Source organism: Camelus dromedarius, chromosome 5 (genome assembly GCF_036321535.1).
Source record: "Camelus dromedarius isolate mCamDro1 chromosome 5, mCamDro1.pat, whole genome shotgun sequence".
In the NCBI taxonomy this organism is placed as follows: Eukaryota; Metazoa; Chordata; class Mammalia; order Artiodactyla; family Camelidae; genus Camelus; species Camelus dromedarius.
This window is the reverse complement of record NC_087440.1, coordinates 41,038,376-41,059,959: the sequence shown is the minus strand read 5'-3', so window position 1 is coordinate 41,059,959 and position 21,584 is coordinate 41,038,376. Positions and strand designations below refer to the sequence as shown.

The following is a 21,584-nucleotide window of genomic DNA, read 5'->3' as shown; positions in this document are numbered from 1 at the left end:
AAAAGATAGTCTTGCCAGATAGAGTATCCTAGGTTGCAGCCTTTTCTCATTCAGGACTTTGAATGTATCTTGCCACTCCCTTCTGGCCAGCCGTGTTTGTGTAGAGAAATCAGCTGAAAGCCTTATAGGGGTTCCCTTGTAATGAACTCTTTGTTTTACTCTTGCTGCCTTTAGAATCATTTCTTTATCTTTAACTTTGGACATATTATAATTTGTCTTGGTGTAGGTCTGTTTGGGACCATCTGTGCTTCCTGTACTTGGATATCTGACTCCTTCTTTAGCTTTGGAAAGTTTTCAGTCACGATTTCTTCAAATACTTTTTGAATCCCCTTTTCTCTTTCTTCTCCTTCTGGGTCCCCTATTACACATAGGTTGGCATGCTTTATATTATCCCATAGGTCCCTTATGTTGCTTTCATTGGTTTTTACTTGCTTTTCTGTCTGTTGTTCCGATTGGATGACTTCTGTTATCCTGTCTTCTAAGGCACTTATTAGTTCCTCTGCATTATCTGGTCTGCTTTGACTGCCTTTGGCTCAGCTCATATCTCAGCCATTAAGTTTTCTATTTTTAATTGGCTCCTCTTTATAGTTTCTATTTCCTTTTTATAGTGTTCCCTATCTCTGCTCATAGTCTTTCTTATTTCCTTCAGCGCTTTTATCATCCCCTTTTTGAAGTCATGATGTAGTAGACTGTCGAGGTCTATCTCATCGTTCTTTCTTTCAGGGGACTTCTCTTGTTTTTTTAATTGAGAGTGGTTCCTCTGCTTCTTCATTTTATTTATATTTCTCTGGCTCTGTGGGTTTAGGAGTATCAGTTATTTACTGTGGTCTTGAAGGGCTGTTTTTGTTTGTTTGTTTTTATATAAAATCTACATTCCTGTGTTGACTGTGTGTGTCTAATAGTTTTGCTGCAAAAGCTGTTCTGACTATGGGTCATTGCCATGTCTTCCTTACTTGTGTCGGCTTTTATCCCTTTGATTGGGAGTGTGGTTGGTGCTGTCATGATCAGGGTCTGCCCTGATGGCTGTTATTGAGTGGGGCCTCTTTTTTTGTTCTGTGATTGTTGCAGCCTTGACAGGGGCTGGGTCTGCTCCCCTGTTGCTAGAATAGAGGCTTCTAGACCTGTTTCTGGGAATACAGGATGGAGACTAAAAATAGACTTACCATATGGCCCAGCAAACCCACTCCTGGGCATATATCCAGAGGGAACCTTAATTCAAAAAGACACATGCACCCCAATGTTCATAGCAGCACTATTTATAAAAGCCAAGACATAGAAACAACCTAAATGTCCATCAACAGATGACTGTTAATAAAGAAGCTGTCGTATATTTATATGACAGAATACTACTCAGCCATAAAAAAGTAATAAAATAATGCCATTTGCAGCAACATAGATGGACCTAGAGAATGTCACTCTAAGTAAGCTAGAAAGAGATAGAAAAATACCATATAATATCACTTATATGCAGGATTTAAAAAAAAAAAAGACTTATTTACAAAACAGAGACAGAGTCACAGACATAGAAAACAAACTTTCGGTTATGGGGAGGGTGGGAAGTGAGCAGGAAGGGATATATTGGGAGTTTGAGATTTGCAGATACTAACTAATATATATAAAACAGATAAACAACAAATTTATACTTTATAGCACAGGGAACTATATTCAATATCTTGTAGTAACTTATGGTGAAAAAGAATATGAAAATGAATATATGTATGTTCCTATATGACTGAAGCATTGTGTTGTACACCAGAATTTGACACACTGTAAATTGACTATACTTCAATTTAAAAAAAAAAAAAATAGGCCCGTTTCTGAGCCATGGTGTGTGGTAGGCAGGGTTGGAGCGCTTCAGCTGGGAAGAATTGTCACTGAGTGTACCTCCACAGGAGATGTCCACTGGGAAGTGCCCTCTGTGGTGTTGTCTGTCACTCGCTATGCGGGCTTACAAAGTACTCTTTGTTGACGCTGCCTTTGTCCCCGTCTTAGCTGCAGGAACATCAGCCATACACTCTGGTGTCCTCCAGGTTCTGGGCCCAGGAACCACCAGCAAAGATCCACCAATGTCAGGCGCTAGGGACTGCCGAAGCAAGCAGGCAGTCACGCACCTGAATCTGTGGTGCACCAGAGGGTCAGACCCCAGCCCTGCCTCTGCAAACCGTTTGCCGACCTGTAGTAAAAACCTGTACTCACCTCACTGTGCGCCAGAACTCCACTCACTCGCTCACTGACAGTTTGTCCCAGAGGAACGGGTCCACAAAGGGTCCAGAGAGAGCAAATCCGCCCTCTCCGCCTGGACCTATAAAAAAATCTCAGTCCCGTGAAGTTGCAAGGCTGCAGGGTATGGATTCAGCCTTCAGCCCCACCTCTGCGCAGCCGCAATGGCTATGAAGAGCCCCACCTCTCTTCTCGCGAGGATACACCAACAATGGAGCCGAGCGGGGAAAGAGGCTATGGCGCAGCTGCGTTGCGCCCCTCCTCCCAACGCCCACCAGCAATGGTGCTTTTCTATGGGGGTCCCAGGTATTCTGTTCTGCACACACCCCCAGCCAGAGCTCACACCGCCCTCCAGTCCCCTGAGGCTGCCTTTGTGCAGAGGGCCCCAGACCTCTGCCTGGGCTCCTCACCGACCTCCAGGAGTCAGTCCCAGCTCGGCCTTGCCGGCTCGCTCTAGGACTGGGGATCGTAGGGACCCTCTGTGTCAGTTTATCTTAGTTCCGTCTGCCAAGTGCTGCCACTTTCTCCTCTGAGCCTTGGAAGCTCCGCTTCTGTCCCCACTGACCTCCCGGCTGGAGAGGGGGCGTCCCAGCCGGAGGGTGCCTTTCTTCCTATGCCGCTCCCTCCCTGCAGGACCGGTCCTCACCTAGTTTTTCTTTTTTCTTTGTTTTTTCCCTCTTACCAGATTTTGTGAGAATCCTTCTGTATTTGGAAGCAAGAGACACTCTGCCAGAGGTCAGTAGGTGTTCTTGTTAGGCAGTTTAAAGAGAAATGAGCACTGGGCAGGGAGAGAGGGAGGGGAAAGGAACAATCCAGAACACAAGGAACCTGAGCTGTCAATTAACTAGAGCATAAGGAACCTGAGCTATCAATCAACCAGAGCGCAGGGAACCTGAGTTGTCAATCAGTCAATCAATCAACCAATCACAAAACCAGGATATAAAAACAGGAAAACCAAGGGAACAGCGCCATTCTTCCTCTCTTGGATTGGCCCGCTCCCAATTCTCTGGAGTGTACTATCTTTCACATATGTTTTTTTACTTCACTAATAAAAATCTTGCTTATATCACACTTTTTGTCTCCCATCAAAAATTCTTTTTTTGGAGGTGACTAAGAACCAAGGTAAATCTTATTTCCCTTTTCCCGGTAACATTCTGTGTGATTCAGTGGGTTTGTGGATGTAATTCTTGGTGTATTTGTGGGAGAGGGCGAGCTGTGAGTCTCTACTCCACCATCTTGGCACCTCCTTCTCTTCCTATTCTTAAATAGTGGCTCATTACTTTGTCAGACTGTTACATACTACCTATACTCTCTCCCTCTTGTCCAGTGATAGACTGGAGCCAACTCTAATCAGCTCAGGAGAGCTAGCTGCTAAATTTTCAGGAACTCTGCAAGCTGGTTGTTGAACACATTCACTAGTAAAATTAAATTAACTTACAATTAAATCATATTAAAAGCAAAGGTAGGAAATACTAAAAACTCATTGTCTATTAATTATTTTACTACATGTGACTACTAGCTATGCTTTTAAGGTTATTTACATCGATTATACCTGCATGGTGGAAACACTGTATTACTATATCATGGTGACCGGCTGCTCAACTTGTCTCAACCCCACCTTCAGTGACATCACCTTGGTAGCCTGAAATCTGCCATGGTGGGAGTACTCACATCACTGAAATTGGGAAATGCTCCAAATTAGGGCTTGATTCATTGGTTTGTATGATTGTCTAGACTTAAGAACATGAAAGAAGAAAAGTTAATAATGCAGATTAAATTTAAGTTTATTGCCTTTATAGCCATTACATTTTGAATAGCACCCCCAAAATGAGGAAATATTTGAAAACAATTACCAATTCATCAAACAGGTCACTTGCATCATTCACATACAAGTGAACTTCTGATACACATCTTCATTGTTTCACGTTTGTCTTACTCTTTAATGTAAACAAAAATATCAACCAACATTCATGTTGAAGTGTATATTATTTCTAAAATAACACACCACAACTCATATCCTTCAGTCTTACTTATACAGACAACCATATATTTAAGTCCTTTATTTTGATGTCTCTCCTGTCATTCTGGTTGTCTGAAGCGCATTCTCTTGTAGATTCCTCAGGCAGGGTTCACTGGCATACAGGTTCATTTTATTGCACTTGGCAGATACTGGGCTTTTTAAAAATTAAAGGTTTGTGGCAACCCTCCCTCAAGAAAGTTTATTGGCACCGTTTTTCCAACAGCATTACTTTTTAATTAATGTAGGTGCATTGTTCTTTTAGACATAGTGCTACTGCACACTTAATAGACTATAGTATGTGTAAACATAACTTTCATATGCACTGGGAAAACAGAACATTCATATGTCTCACTATTACAATATATGTAAACCACACGCTATAATCTCTGGGCTCCATACAGCTCTCTGAGGGAAAACTGCTGACAGCGATCATGAAGTTTGAAAGGGGCTGGGCGAAAAAATCCAGGCAGTTTCCCTCTTCCCTCAGATCTCAGCACACAGGACCATCACTTACACACCTGTTTGTGCTTTCAGCTGGGAACTGCAGCTGGTTTTTCAGATGGCCTTCTTATCCCTTGCCAGACAGTCTTGGAGTTTGTAAATTGAGACAGGGAATCATTGGGAATAAAGAGATGTTAGAAATGTCTTTACTCTTAGGAAAACAGTTTGAAGACAAATAGTCTAGACTCTTGGGCTGCCAATGTCTTGGAATTCTAACAGAGAAACCTCAAAGCGCCCTCTGCTGGCAACCATTATTAACTACCACTATAGTCAATAATTACAAATAATTAGTAATGTTGGCTTTATTAGTATACAACCCCATTTTAAGCTGGTGATCACATATAAGGAGTTATAGTTATATTTACTATTATGTTCTCCAACTGACAAGACGGAATTCAAGCACATAAGCTAAAGTAGCTCTAATTCATATGGAATCTACAGCTAAGACTTTTTTATTATGAGTTTTCAAATATTAAAAACAAATCTAAACACTATTTGAAAATGACATGGACTATTTGTTTGTAATTACTGAGAATAATTGTTATGTTAAAAATGATATTTTGGAAATTTTGTATTATGAACAGTTATCAATATTTCAGGAATAAATATGTCAGATGTCTGTGCTTCTAACTTTACAGTTTTCCCTGGTCAAAAATAAACCCATGACTAACCTCTTTCATTCTTCATGTAAAAATTTGACTGGGCATAATGCCCATAAAAAATAATAAAAATAAATTCTATGGGAGTATGAAAATTAAAGTTACATTCACTGTGATTAATAAAGTCATTTATTTCTATACTACAACCTTAAAAATAGTTGAATAGTTTAAAATAGTTAATAAAATTAGATTAAATAATACCTTAAAGTTCAGATCTTCCATATTAATAATTTCTAAACTGATCATTATTCCTGTGTCAGCATGGTATTTGAAGATATTTAAAACGTCATTATCATTTATCTTACTCAAAAAAATTAACTTGTTTATTTTGTGTATTTACACACTAATACACACAGTACCTGTTTATTTTAACGTTAATCTAGAAAGATCATAGAAATCCTATGCTTCCCACTCCAACTTTGGGTAAAATTCAATGTACCAATGACAATGTTTATTCCCTAGGAGAAAGAAATATGAAACAATCTAGTTCTGGATCTTTATATAAAAGATCAGTGAAGTAATTCATTTTTCAATATGAGTTAATACTTACTAATTTGCTATTTGTAAATTTTCTTTATTAAATTATCAGGCCATTCTTGATTAAAAATAGTCTAGAGGTTCTATTGATTATAAGTAGGTCATTGGGTAAAACACAAGCATACAAAGCTGTTTCAAGAATGTTGAGGATAAAATTGCGGAAGTAGGGGACAAAAGCCTACAACAGGGTTATTAAATTAATAGACAAATCAAACTGTTTACTACCACATCCCTTCAGAGCACCTTGATCTGTATGAAAAGTTCTGTCTCCTTTTGTTTAGTTTCACACTTTGTTTCTATAGGAACTCTAAAGCATATAATCTCTTGCAATGTTCCTAAGCCTTTTTACATGGCAAATTCTTTTCAGTCAGTAAACAGTAATAACAATATAATGCTTGTTTAGAACTTTCTCTTCTTCCTGAATATCCCTTAATTAGTCTGCAATAGAATTAAATGCAACTGCAGTCTCACTATATGATTTTGAATAATTAGAAGAAAAAATACAAATTCCAAACTAAGCACCTCCGTCTTGTAGGAATTTACTGCCACCTTCAGGTTTTAATCAAAATACAATTGTAGTACAGCTTTTACATTTCCAGGAGACAGTCCCCTGGTGAATGCAGTTAAAATACTAACATTATTTTCTGGTTTGTGCTATCTAACTTAGATGGCAGTACAAGTGTCTTCCATGAAATGCCTTTCGTCGTGCCTTGTCTTTTATGATTCTTCTACAATGTAACTGAAAACGCCTACAGTGTTTATCAGTCGTTATAACTATAATCATACACTGGGAGCTCCCAGAACACTGTCAGAATATACCTAAGTATCTTTTGGCTAAATCTAATGAGAAAGTCTTCAAGCAAAACAGTTTTTTGTTTTTTTATTGAAGTGTAGTCAGTTTACAATGTTGTGTCAATTTCTGGTGTACAGCATAATGCTTCAGTCATACATACACATACATATATTCATTTTCATATTCTTATTATAGGCTACTACAAGATACTGAATATAGTTCCACATGCTATACAGTATAAAGTTGTCATCTATCTGTTTTATATATAGTAGCTAGTATCTGCAAATCCCAAACTCCCAATTTATCAAGCAAAACAGTTTTAAAGGTTCCATGGGTCAGTGCCCTGCAGCCAAAGGTCACCAGGAACACAGCAGTAGTGAACATGTTGGGTTTTCTGCTCACTGCAGTGAGGGAGCACACACGCCACGGGGAGCTGTGGGTGTCTGAGACAGAAGGTGTAAGAAAGGACTTACTGGATTTGGGCTTGTAATAGGAGATTTGAGGTTGGGTTCACAGACGTGGGGCTTTGCTCTGGATAGGATACTGTCAGGAAGTTGGGGCACTTCCATGGTTGGGCATCTCAATAAATCTTACTTATAAAGCAGTAGGAATGAAATAAGGCCAAAGCTGGCATTGATAAAGCAGAAGCAGCAGCCGTTCATATTAGCCAGGATGGGGATGGGGGTGGGGGTTGGATTTTGTGGTTGGCAGGCTGACCCTGGTTTTGTCTATACTTAGACAAGGTTACAAGGGGGAACAGGGTCTTGATTTTTTGTCTCCTTTCATCACGGACACAGAGTGGCCTTGTGTGATGCTGGTGTCTGCGAGGTTGTTTACGTTCAGCAGAACACCAGGGCGCAGCACTAAGGGCCAGGCCGTTCCCAGTGGCCAGGGACTGCTTTTCTCTTTCTCACACGAACATGTGCAATTCTCCCGATACCTTTTTATTCCTTGAATTGGTGGTGAAATCATAAAAGTTTATTATGATTTTTAAGATGGAAATCAATAGAATTTGAAGCCCTAGTGTTTGTGATAAATGTTGTAAGAGTCAGAAACCAGCTCCAAAAAAAAAATTAGAAAAGGGGGTCTTTATTAGAAGGCCCATGTAACATGAGGAAGACTGGGGTGCAGGTGGATGTGGGTCAGCTGGAAGCAGGAAGTTAAATGTCAAGAACCACCTGTCCATCTCTCATGTCTCCAGCTTTCCATGTTGTCCTCCACAGGCCTATCTACCTGTATCCAGCACAATACCAGGAAGGGGCTACCTCACGAGAGGGCTGGTGACTACCTGAGGTTTCAACTAAACAAAGAAATTTTCTGATTCCAAGTTTGCTTTCACAGATTTTCCTAGAAGGAAAGAATATGTTTACCAGTTGACTTGAGGAGTCAGGTCTCCTTCTCAGTTATACTTCCCAAGTAAACAATTAAACTGACACTTGGCTGTCACTTCAATCCATTGTGAGTTGGTCGGTCTAACTTTCCCAGAGCTGTCAACGTGGGGCATGTTATCAGTTTGCTAGGGCCGCCATAACAAACTATTACAGACTGGATGGCTTCAACAGGAGAAATTAATTTTCTTATGGTTCTGGAGGCCAGAAGTCCTGGATCGAGGAGTTGGCAGGTTGAGTTTCTTCTGAAGCCTCTCTCCTTGGCCTGCAGATCGTAGCCGTCCCAGTGTCTTTGCATGGTCTTTCCTGTGCGCACGTGTCTGCTGTCCAAATTTCTGGGTCCAAGTTTCCTCCTATCATGAGAACATCAGTCAGACTGGAGTAGGGCCCACCCCAACACTCATTTTAACTTCATCATTTCTTTAAAGGGCCTACCTCCAAATACATTCTGAGGTAATGGGAGTGATGGCTTTAACATATGAATTTGGGAGGAGGAGAGGGTACAGTTCAGCCCATAACAAGGCATGTGGATAAAGTGTAAGTTTCTGGGCCTGATGTTAAGGGCAAGACTCTGGGCCACAGTGATCAATGAGGGAAGTTGTCCCAGTTAATGTCACCTGACACAGCAGGCCCATTTCCTGTAGTGCATCCATTAGGACAATGCAAGGAACATGCTTATTCCCTAACCCCATTCTGAGCGTTCATGTCCTTTTAAAAATATTTTCGATTTCCTTATCTTTAGCAATTAAAATAGTTTATATTCCAACTTGGCAAGAGATACATAAATCCTAACTGGTATATTCATTCATCCTACATGCATTTTCCTTATCTTATAAATTCATTCTAGTTCAGTTTTAGTGTACTGGACTTATTGAATCCAGAAACAAAATCAGAAATAACACACAACGGAGGGGTGGGGGGCCGGGGGAGGTATAGCTCAGCGGCAGAGCACATGCTTAGCATGCACAAGGTCCTGGGTTCAGTCCACAATACCCCCATTAAAATAAATAAAATAAACCAAATTACCTCCCCTCCTCCTCCCAAACATAATAAATAAATAAGATTTCTTAAAAAAAAAAACTGCACAAAAACAAAGAAATAATAGACGTCCCTGTACTTTTTAAATAATTATCAATTATTTAAGATTGTACATGATTCTGTCAGTGGTGTTTGAGTTCTGAGTAACACATATATCAAGACAACTTTTACATGAGGAAGGTTGCAATGAAAAGTCCTCAGTGTCCAGTGAGGAAAAGGGACAGAATGAGGACTGCACATTAGTGTTTGTTAATAATTATTAGTGATGAATTGGATTCGTGATGATTAAATTCTTTTAAAGGGAAATGGTGAGAAGGGATAGACTAAACAGGAGCTACTGGGAGCTGTGACGGAAAGGCCCACACACTGACCCCAAGACAGAGGCTGACCATAGACGTAACAGCAGCAGCTGCTATATCGCATGCTGCAGGTCCTAACAATTCCCCTAAACCAAACCTTCCGGCCAGAAGTCTAATGGCAAACTGCCAATAATGAAATGTTTTTTATAGTATTTTAATCAAAGACAAGTATAAGCTTACCTGAATCAGTATCCGTATTATGGAATAGTTACCTACGATATAAATATTGAGGTTTTGAAAGTAAATGTACTAAACCATAGTTTTTAAGATAAAGACTTTCTATTTAGAATTTCAGAACTTATACAGTATATTTTTATTAAGATAACATATATGCATATTTTAAATTAAGTGTAACTTAGATATCTTAAATATCTAAATACACCCCAAGAGAGGGTGAACTGTGGTACAGGGAAGCAGAAACATTTGTTCAACACTCCAACATTCCATGCCAATGCAAGTTGGCTCAAATCCTTCTTAGAAGTAGACAAGTTATAAATAATAAAAGAACTTATGTACAATAATTCAAGACACTACAAATGACACTCAACCACATCTTTTTATTATATACTAAATTTAAAAATACAAATCTGATTAAAAATGCTTATGAAACATTGTATACATTAAGTACTGTCAAATACTATTGGATTATGACACTATGTACATTTGCTAAGGTTAATTAGAAACAGAACAAAGTATGCAACTTTGCTGATAACAAATTTCAGAAGTCAAATATTTTAACATTTGGCAACTGTGAAGTAGTGATCTGTACAGAAAGATGTTTGCAGAGGCAAAATAGTAAGAAAACAAACGGAATAATGCAGATATTACTGCCCTAAGTGTTAAAAAGTAGATCTCTTCCTCATCCTTGTCTCAATATAACAGAAATTAAAGTGCACAAGACCACCAGGAATACCTGATTTGGTTGTACCCTAATATATTCCACAGCCAACTGCGCTGCCATATTGAGGGCTTCGAGTCTTTGTACTGTTCCTGAGGTTTTAGAAGTTAATTTTGAATGTGACTAGGGGAAGAGAGGCCAATACTTTCTAAATTGCACCAAGTGGCCTTAAAGTGTAGAAACACCAAAGATAAAAATATTAATTTGGGAACAGATTCAAGGGGATCATCCCTGTCTATTTTGCCCTAGGAATAAAATTAGGATAAGAATCTAGTTTTACCTCTGGAAAATGCTTACTAAAAATCTGTTTCAAAAGATCAGACATATACAGCAAGCACCACAATACTGTCAGTTACGGTTCACCACTTATATCCTGCATCATAAACACCAGGCATGAATACCTGCCTTCTAAAGGTTCACAAGAAACACAGGTAGAAGCATGTTATTTCTTGACACGAGTTTTACTAATCAACATGAAGTGTAATTTGTAAAAATAGGTCACCACCATACAATCAAGGAGAGGAGAAGGAAAGCTGCTAGCCTACAAAAGTGCTCCTTTTAGCTTTCAAACGCAATAGCTTGATTTTTGGGTAAAACAAGATTGTAAAGTAAGGCCATCAGTTCTAAACAAGCTGACGATGCCACCTATATATACTCACGTATATATGCTGAAAGTTCAATTCTGATTTAACACTTATGTACTAATACAAACCATTTACAGGAAACATTTTATCAGGCTTATTTACAAATGCATGATCAATGACAGATACTGAAAATCAAGAAAACTGCAGATAAATGTAGCCATTTAGCAACATAGTTCACTAAAGAGAAGACAGATTTACATAAAAACCAAAGAACAAAGTTTAGTAAGAAACCCTTACCATATATACCTATTGGTCATTAGACCTAAAAGGCAAATAAATGTAATGATTATGATTAAACGTTTATTACTGTCTCTTTTAATAACATATCAACATGAGGTCTACTTAGAGTACTACCTACAAATACACAGTCTCTCAAGATTTGATGAGAATATTAAGTTACTGAATATGTTTTTTTATTCCCATGGCACATTATACTTGGTAACACTAATAAGGTAGATTTAGATAACACTTAAATCATGATTACGAATGTTTAATTGAATATTTTCCTTTCTGTAGCTGTGAAATGTAAAGCTTAGATTTGCTTCCATCAGGCCTCTTAAACCAAACTTCATCATGGTTAATTGTTGTAATTATGGCACTAAAAAGGAAAAAAAAATGAATGAATGAATTACAACATGCCTCCTCCACTCATTTTAGAGCACTAGCTATAAAATCACAATAGCTGGACTACAACAGTAGATTCAGGTATGTTAACTGACATCTACAAGAATGCTGACTATCAGCAGGGCATGCTGTCAAAAATATCACATTCGGCAACACTTAAAAAACTCCCTTCTTGTCTTACTAATAGAGTTAGTAAAATTGACTAAAAGAACATTGACACTAACTCCATTCTGACCCCAACTCCAAAAGAAGAGAGTGGAGCTAAAACCACTCCATACATAGTATTACACATCCAACTCCTATCAGCCTTGGCTGTAGGAAATCTTTCAAATACCAATCCTAATTCGCAGTGTCAAGCACGTGTGGTACTTGTATGTTTGGGTTGGGTTTTTGTTTTTTTTTTTTTTGACCCCTCTAATCTTTACATAGAAATCTTTCTAAAAATAGATTTGTGTTTAATCCTCTTTTATTCTATTTCATCTCCACATTTATACTAAGTAGTCACTAGTAAAATGTCTCAAAAGCAGTAAGATAAAGCAAAGAATCCAGGGGTATCATATATAACCTAGTAACTAATTCACTGAGCTAAGAGAAAAGTTCTATACACAGTGCTACTGGTATCCTATAAACTTAAAGATAAAATTACAATCCAATTAATACCACTGTATTTGGAAAATGAATATTCTATACTAAATGCAAACACTTTATTTATTACTGACACCTAGAAAAAGATTATTTTCTTACTATAGATTACTACTCTGAGAATTAAATCCTAAACTATGGAAGGAATTAAAGCAGTGAAGGGTATTAATATTTTCCAAAAGACATAGCAGATAAAACTTAGAAGGCCCCATAAATAATTACATACATTTTATTTAAGCCTAGATTGAGTTGTTTAAAAGACAACCCTCAGTTTTCATGTTATACTTTAATTACCACTACTCTAAGTTTTCATAATTTTCCATTCCTTTCCCACTCTAATTAATATAATTTTTTTTACCCAAAATAATGTAGTATACCAAAAAAGCTAAGGATTAATAGAGCCACACTGTGGAAGCACACTGTCAAGTACGTAACAGTCTGGTTTAAAGGTCATAATCATAGAATCGTAACAAAGTCATCTATGATAAGAAGGAACAAACGGGATCTCTTACCTGGCTAAGTAATTCCAACATTTCTATTTGTGTTAATGCTTGTGTCTGTGAACTTAATAAGTAACTGGTGTATAATATTAATATTGCTGTGCAAACATGCTAATCAAATCATATGCCAAGAGAAAAAAAAGAATCCACAAGCAATTAATAACGCATTATGAATGTACTGCAGAAGAAGAAAATATTTACTGACAACAATGCAGTAAACACTAATATTGAGCAGCAATGAAATGATAAAGGCTTTTTACCTTGTAGGACATTCATCTTTTTTATCAATACATATTGTCTGTCCACGTATATACCATTCACCATCATAATATAATCTTCCCTCTTCAGATCTAGCACTGTGCAGGTGTTTTTCCAGTTTCACAGGTGCTAAAGGGATCAGTTCAAAAACTGTTATATTAATAAGACATTGTCAGAAGAACAAAACTGCAGAACACTAAGTATTAAAACCAATCCATGCACATATGTGAAAAAAACACTAAAAATACCTAAATCTAATAAAAATAAGAGAATTTAATTTCTTACTTTTTTACATACTTCATTAAGTTTATAATATAGCTAAATAATAAAGCTTAACAATATAGAATAAATCAATTAACTAAACAAGGGCAAAAAGGAGAAGCAGGTACATTACCAATCACTAGTGCCGATCTTAAGATTTAAAATATGAATTACCATATTTACACTGAAAGTTGTATTTTTCATATTTTCTCCCCTGCAGCTGATACTTCCAAAGGAGCAGAGTATAATATATTCCAAGAGTTAACCAGGCCTTTGATTCTAAAAAGGAAACGTCCCAAGTAGAACTTCCACTTTTAAACCCTAGAAATGGTTTGGCATTAATCAGATAACCTCATGCAGAGAAAAAAATGTTCTTTCTGGAAGCACCCCATCAAAAGCAAACCATAAAACAGGTACCTCTCCCTTATTACATCACCACCACCTCAGGAATGTCTTCCCCAACCACCCTACCCAGCCCTCAGTTAATCTTCATCACAGACTTATATTTTTCTCATAGCAATTACTATAATAGGTCATTATCTTGTTAATTATTTATTTACATATATATTATTCTGCTTCCCCCACGGAAGTTCCAGGAGGTCCGTCTCTTGCACCATTGTATCCCCAGAGCCTCAAAGAGTGCCTGGTATGTAGAAGGTGTTAATAATAATAAGTATTAACTCATTCATTCATTCGACAAATATCTTCTGAGCACTGTGACCAAAAGAAAGATGTTTCTGACCTTTGTGGAGCTTACAGTTCTGTCAGGAGACAGATAAACATGTAAACAATCAATAAAATGACAGACTGCGGTAAGTGCCACGAAGAAAACAGACAGGACACACGCTAAAGATAACAGGGTGCAGGAGGAGACCCACTCAACAGTGTAGAGATACTCTTAAAGGGCCCCATGACTCAAAAGGGTTCGGAATATACAGAAGTTAGGTTGTTACCCTTTCAGTTAATTCCGAAGGGAAGTAGTTTAGTACAATATTGCTAATTTCCTTACATCATATAAAGTTTAGAAGAATCTTTGGGTTAAATATAAAATAGAAATCGATCTCTTTTAGAAAACAGATTTATCTGTTGGAATGTGACTCCTTTTAGTATTTAAAACATGTTTTTTAAAAATTCTAGCTTCATTGTCTTTAGAAGGATTAGGAAATCTCATATATAGTGAAAGGAGGAAGAAATAGAGAAAGTTATCCTAGACAAGAATGCCCACGACTACTTTGGCAGTGATTTCAGACTTCCACAAACAACTGCAAAGGTATCATTTGCTATGGATTTTACTAAGGCATATCAGAATGTGTAAATCTTAGAGGTGCCTAAATTTTCTTGGTGAACTCCACAGCCACCACTCTGATCTCTCTCCTAGAAAACAGAGGCACAGAAGAAATGCTGCTCACAATTCCGGAGGATTCGTAGGCTTCCTGAAGGCAATCCATGGACTCTAAACACCGCCCCCATAGAATTGCTGAGCCCATAAAAAAAAATTAAACACCTTTTAAATTACTGACATTATTAGCAATTGTAATGGAGCTGAAACACTGAAAGAAGAAATACATCCCATTCAGAAATCTTGAAACTTTTACATGAGGCAAAGACTCCAAGAGAATTCCTCCTAATTCTAGGGTTCACTGATGAAGTGAAACCACTGATGGGGAGCTCTTTCGTATGCTGATGACCTAACAAGTCTCCATAGAGGAGATTTCTGAATTCAGACTAAATGACTTACGTTCTGTTTTCACCCTGTGTGGACCCAGGGTAGCCATCGCCTTAATAAAAAATTTAAAAAAAAAAAAAGGGGAGAAGAAAGATGTCTGAGTTCTAAGGCAAAGTATATTTTGGAATCTACTTAATATATTCAACAGTACTGATAAGCTTAATAATAAACACAGAGAAATACAATCTGCAGCTGCTTGAATAAATTGGTAATGTCTAAGACCACAGAGAATACATAAAAAGAATAACAATTTCTCCCTAAGGTGTTATCAATACCTGAAATAATCTCTAATTCTCAACTAAGAAGCTTCTGAAGATGGAAAAATTTAATAGGAAGACAAGTCTCCACTTTCAAACAAGCACAGAAAATCCTTTAAGTCTTGAATGTTTAATAACAGAATGCAAGATATATAATAAAGGTTCAACTATTCACTTTCGTTCATTCAGCAAACATTTACTGAGTGCCTTCTGTGAGCCAGTACCAGGCTAAGAACTAAGCACCAAATGGAAATTTGTTATCATTTGGGGCAATCCGAATAATTTTCTGTACTTTTGCAGAAATTATTAATTACACTATCGCAGGAAAAAATAGTCAAACACCTAACATGTCTCTTAAAATTCTCTCACAATCCATTGTTATCTGTATTTGTATTAACTGCCTTAGAGAGACTGTGCAAAGTAAGCATATTAACAATAACCATATTTTGATGTATTAGTGAAAAATTATAGAATCTTAAAAAGGAAACTATGAAAAATACTTGTATTCCATTACTCTTTAATCATACCTTCCTGATTGTTGTCCAGTCTTCAAGAATATCAAGATCTTGCAGCATATAAACTATATATGGACGTTGAAAAGTCAAGGCCAATTTAGTTGTAGGAATTTCACATTTAGAATTATATTTCCAAACTTCTGATTTTCAGAGAATGGAACAATGACTTCTGAACATAACCCTGCAACATGCTGAATTCTGACTTCAAATTATTCTTCAGGAACCTTAGTACCAGGATACATACATTTGAGAATTTCAGATGCTATAACCATTTTCTCTTAATCCTGTGATAACATTGATAGTAAGATAAACCACCAACCTAATCATTATTTTGAGGGTGAGGGGGAAGGTAGGGGTCCAGAGAGAGTATCATAGGGAATGCCAAGATTGAATGCACATATTAATTTAATATAAAGACACTCCAATTTGAGAAACAGTAAAAACGTTAAAAATACATATGTGAGAGTGGGGAGGGCTTTGTGCGAACTCTGTATTTTCTGCTCAATTCTGCTGTGAACCTGAAACTGCTCTAAAAGAATAAAATCTATTAAAAAAAAAAGTACATATGACAATTTAGCAATCACACTATACAATAAACAGCTATTTCATATCGAAGCCCTCATGAACTATAAAGCCATATTAATCTTCAAAACTGAGATTGTGACTAAATTTCTACTCCTCCCCTACCCCTCTTAATCTCTACTATATTCTTCTGCCTTCAATCAGTTTCATAAATCATCTTTTGCTTATTACAGGATCATGCAAATAAAGACAATGTATACTAATAAAAGTTACAAAGATATGCACAACTCAAAAATGTACATTAAAACAAAACAACCCAAAAAACCCCAGAAAATTTGGGAAAGGATATCTGAAACAACAACTGGCTTCTTTTTGTCAGGACTGAAAGGATCCTTCCTCTTTTTTCTTGACTGAAGCTCATCATTCCACAGCTCTGGCAAGGAAATAAAAATTAAGTATTACAGATTTCTAGATATTAAAGGAGGGTAAAAAGACTATATAATTTCATGGTAGCAAAACTTCATTGGTGGCTATGTTTATATACTGTATATGCATGACTATATATATTTCAAGAGCAGCTATATATTTATGAATTTTCCTCTGCCTTTATCAGAGTAAAAATCAACTTGGGACTTAATGACTCATAACTGATGAACATGTCAGGTACATTGTTAAATATACATCATATGAATTGTCTCAACTAACCCTTAAAGCTACCTCTACATTCTCATTACTTCAATTACATGAGGAGACTGATTTAAGAAAAGCTGAAGTGACTGTCACCCGTGGTTACCCGACTAGTAAGTAATGGAGCAGTGGCATTAGAGCTCAGCTTGTCCACTCTGCCTACTCCATACTGGAGAAACAGAATTTATAACAAGGAAAATAATACATATGCAAGAACCACAGGATAACCCAGTAAATCTTCCATCCAATGTACAAAGCCTTTCCACGGTACCTCTGAAAAAGCCAATTTCACTTTGGACTGATCTAAGAATTAATCAGTATTTCTTTTCATTGAGACAAGAATCTTCCTCCCTGTAATGTCCATCCATTTGTCCTAGTCTGTGTGGTACCAAATAGAAAAGGTTTCAGTTCCTTCTTCCACATGGTAATCTTTCCAGACTTAGAGGAAAGAACATATACTATAGCTGTCTTCCAATTCTACTCTTATAACAATAGCTCATTATTCTTGTAGTTTCCTATTCTTCTGCCTATAGTTCCTGTCACACTTCTATTTTGTTCTTTTTCATTTCCTACGTCTTTCTGAAGTGTGAGTTCAAATCACAAAGCAACAATCACAATCAGAGCAAATTCTTCAGCAGTCCCCCCCACCCCAGTTAGGGCACTTCATTTACATTAACACTTGCATAGGGGACGAGACATTACAAGACGGCAGTAAACTAAAGGCGAGGTGTCACAAACACCAGTCACAGCACCCCGTCACCTGAGGTAATGTCGATGCTGTGCCTGTCTTCTTCAAGCCTTCTGATCTTCTCCTCTAGTTCACTCTGGACTGTATCATATAACAAAAGCTTTTCACTCTGGAAAAAAAAAATAGATTACACCTAAGTAGAAAGAAAAAATTGGTCTATGGTAACTAAGAGTACCAAATAACTCACTCTAAAAGTACTTTAACACATGGTGCTTTTGTTTAATTTCAACTTAAAAATTTTAAAGATAACATATCAAATATATGAATGAACTAGAAATACAGAATCTAGATACAGACAGAACTACATACAATTAAATTGTTTTAAGAACATCTAAATTTATATGTACTAAAGAGATGAAAATTTACTTTATTAAAAAAAAAAAACTCACAGTAAGCTCCCATGGCTCCTTTTATTTATTTTTTTGTAGCTTTATTTTTTTTCCTTCTGCTGGAGGTACTGGGAATCAAACACAAGACCTCATGCATACTAAGCATGCCCTCCACCACTGAGCTATAGCTCCCCTCCACCCCTGTGGCCCCTTTTAAATAAAAGCAGGTCCCACCTGTCACCATAAGTGCAGAGACTGTCCTATAAAGTGTATCATTATAAAATGGATCATTTTTTCTCATCAGAACAATAATCAGGCCTTTATTCCTCATTAATATCTCAGATACATTAAAACAAACTAATATATCATCAAAAGAAAAATTCAGGTATAACTTTTATTATCATAATTCAGTTATAGCCAAAAATCATAATATTACAGGCTAATTATATCCAACTCTTTCAACAAAACTATAGAAAGATTGAGTGACTTGCTAAAAAAATGACTGTTTACTAGCAAATCAGAAAAGAACCCAGGTCTAGTGGTTCTATCCCACTGTTTTTTAAATTATAAAACACTGTACCTCTTATTTTAAAAGCCATAAAATTACACAGCAGTATAATTATAGATTTATTTTATAAAAATCTATAACAGATTCCCACCCACCCACCACATGCTTATCTCTGGTCAGAATATTAGCCTATTGGGATACAGCTAGATATGACTATCTCAGGGAGGCTATTAGAATACAGTTAGGTATGATTTCTTGTGGAAGGTACAAGCCATGCCCATTTTCAGCATTCCCAGCATCAATCATGAAGTCCTCTCTTTTGGGTTTGACTTCGAGTCTACACATGCTTGAAGGATCTCCTGAGTTGCAGAGAAAAGATGGCTTTTGTTAACTTGAGGCAATCCAGAAGCCAGAGAGAAAGCAAAGCTAAAGACGACTAAAACCAGGTCTCATGTGAAAAATTACACCGTTGCACGCTACTCTTTATGCTAACTTCCTTTTACTTATTCCCCTGCCTTTGGTAAAGTCTTACAGAATATTGTAGCCTTATCCACACTGTACACAAGAATTGGGAAATGTTACACAGCAGAGAAAACGGGAGAGCACGCTGCAGCCACGGTCAAGATCGTGTGACAGCTATGAACACAGCCACAGTCTCCAACCAAAGATGACTCTGGATACAGAGCAAGAATGAGATAAAGTTTTGCTATTAAGAATATAAAAATGTAACTGGTGCCTTCTCTTTCTATTGATAAATTTGCCCTAAGCCAAGCAGAAATTCTAAAATAAATCTACCATTCTTGATAATTAAAAAAAAGAAAGAAAGATCACCACAATGAAATGTGGACTGAAATGTCTGAAGCTTTGAAAGTGCCTCTAAAGATATTATAGGTGTACTTTAAAGTAGACAAATGGAAGTGCCTTCAGTCTACTCTCATTCTTACTTCATTTTTCTTCTCTCCCTTATCCCCAACCCCTAACAGCCTTCCCCAAGAAGGAAAGAAAGTCATAATGAAGCAGCTAGAAGACACATGGAAAAGAAAGAGGCCTCCAAGCTCCCTTGCTGTGGTGCCTGAAGAGGTTTCTATAGTCAATTGATAATTTAGATTTTTTAAAGTCCTACTAGTTACACTTTATCCCACGCCCCTCCAATCACCCCACCTATGCTTAGTGAACCTGCTCACTGAGCCCTCTCCCAGGCTGACATCTATGCTGGTTCTCCTCAAGGCAACTTCAAGGAGCTCCAGGAAAGCGGCTCCAAGGTTCCACGTTTGTCCTGGTGTCCCTCTGGCCTGTGTTCAGAACAAACTTCCCTTTGGCAGTTCCCTGACTTAGGCACCTCACGGCTTCCAACTTCCCTCAGGACTGGAGTCCTGGGAGATTTTAAAGGACTAACATCAACAGAGAGTAAAACATATTAAAAAGCTAGAATCGTTTTTTTTTTTAAAGTGTGCTGCACTGGACTAAAAAGATAAGCAGAATAAAATTTAAAAGCCAAGAAAGACCCTGGTTATTGAAAATTTTATGTAAAAGGTGACTTTTCAAATCATTTGGAAATCTGATGACAATAATAACAACAGAAAAATGAGTTTAACTGTATAGAGAAAAAACTCATGTTCTTTACCTCATGTTATACAAAAACATTAATGGACTAAAAAGTTAAACTCATAAAAGGAAATCTAAAAGAGCTAAAGGAAGGATGGTGACTCTTTGATGCTGGGATGAAGGAAGCCTTTCAAAGCACAAAAATTAGAAGGGTTTAATCCATTTTAAAAGATTAGTTATGCATATAAAAATTAAAAATACATTAAAAAGCAATCAAAAGTAAAAGAAAGGCAATACAAATATTTGCAACATGATAAAGTCTTAGTAATCATTAGATGTCATTAAACAAGCATGGATAAATCAGTAAGAAAAATCTAAATACTGTCCATACTCACTGCCAAAAATAGGCCAAAAAGAGAGATAGAGAGAAAAAGAAAACACAAATGCAAATTAAAATGTACATTATGTGATATTACTTTTCACCTGCAAAGTTATTCTTTTTTTTAACTATAATAAACAATGTCTACTGATGCTGAGAATATAAACCAACAGCACTTTAGAAAGTAATTTAGAAACAAGTATTAAGGACCTTAATGACTGTATCCTTTGATCCAGTAATTACACTTAGGATTCCATCCTAAGGAAATAACAACCTCAGCTAAAATTGTATGTAAAAGGATGCTCACAATAGCCATACGTGCAATGCATAAAATGAGGAACAAAGTAAAATCCAAAAATAGAGTATTGCCTACATAAATTATTGTACATCCATACACTAACAATTCAGAATTCACAAAGTAGGGAAAAACTTCTAGGATAAGATTTCAAATTAACCCAGATCATAAACTCTTTCTTCCCCTAAAACATAATGAAATACACACAAAAAATGTGCAAAATAAATCAACAAACCACACTTGCAGTTATCAAACAAAGGAAGGGGCACCATTGTCATGCCATAATATCTGAACACATTAACTAAACTGAGACAGAACCCCAAATCTGCACTATGTACATTACACACAAGTGTGTGCTTTGTAAAAAAAGAATGTCAGGGAGGGGGGAGTATTCTGAAAAGTCATACTTCCAAATCTAGGAAGAAATGAAGGAGGGTCTGGATGGGCCGTCTAGGCAAAGTACATAGAAAACCCTAGAGAGAGAAAGCCCTCCTTATCGTGCTAGGCTCGCCAGTGAGAAAACTTCCAGAGGTCAGCAGCTGACAAGCTCTGCACACAGGCAGATTTTACTGACTCACTCTGAAATAGGAATGATGGCCAAAGGTGCCTAGTTATTTGCAAAAAGCATCAAAACAAAAGGCATAGAGAAAAACAAATAAAAATAAGTATAAGGAAACAGAGACAAGTGAAGACACAGAAAAAAATTTCAAAGCAACTACTCTATTTAATAT

The 21,584-nt window shown here is 37.0% G+C and overlaps 1 protein-coding gene across 4 annotated transcripts in view; it reads right to left on the bottom strand.

The window, feature by feature from the left end:
- Positions 1-6,802: 6,802 nt before the first annotated feature.
- The window catches only part of BRMS1L (BRMS1 like transcriptional repressor), a 33,054-nt gene continuing 18,272 nt past the window's right edge, over positions 6,803-21,584 (bottom strand). For 2 of the 4 annotated variants that reach the window (XM_010983792.2, XM_064485905.1), the window contains 6 exons: positions 17,810-17,906; positions 16,712-16,795; positions 15,853-15,917; positions 15,081-15,120; positions 13,084-13,210; positions 10,053-11,655 (listed from right to left, as the gene is read on the bottom strand). In XM_010983792.2, coding sequence (XP_010982094.1) covers positions 11,538-11,655; positions 13,084-13,210; positions 15,081-15,120; positions 15,853-15,917; positions 16,712-16,795; positions 17,810-17,906 — 531 coding nt within the window. In that variant the 3' untranslated portion in view covers positions 10,053-11,537. Of the gene's footprint in view, positions 8,472-9,695; positions 9,728-10,052; positions 11,656-13,083; positions 13,211-15,080; positions 15,121-15,852; positions 15,918-16,711; positions 16,796-17,809; positions 17,907-21,584 lie in introns of those variants that run through there. The other 2 variants (XR_010380935.1, XM_064485906.1) reach the window with 2 other exon arrangements.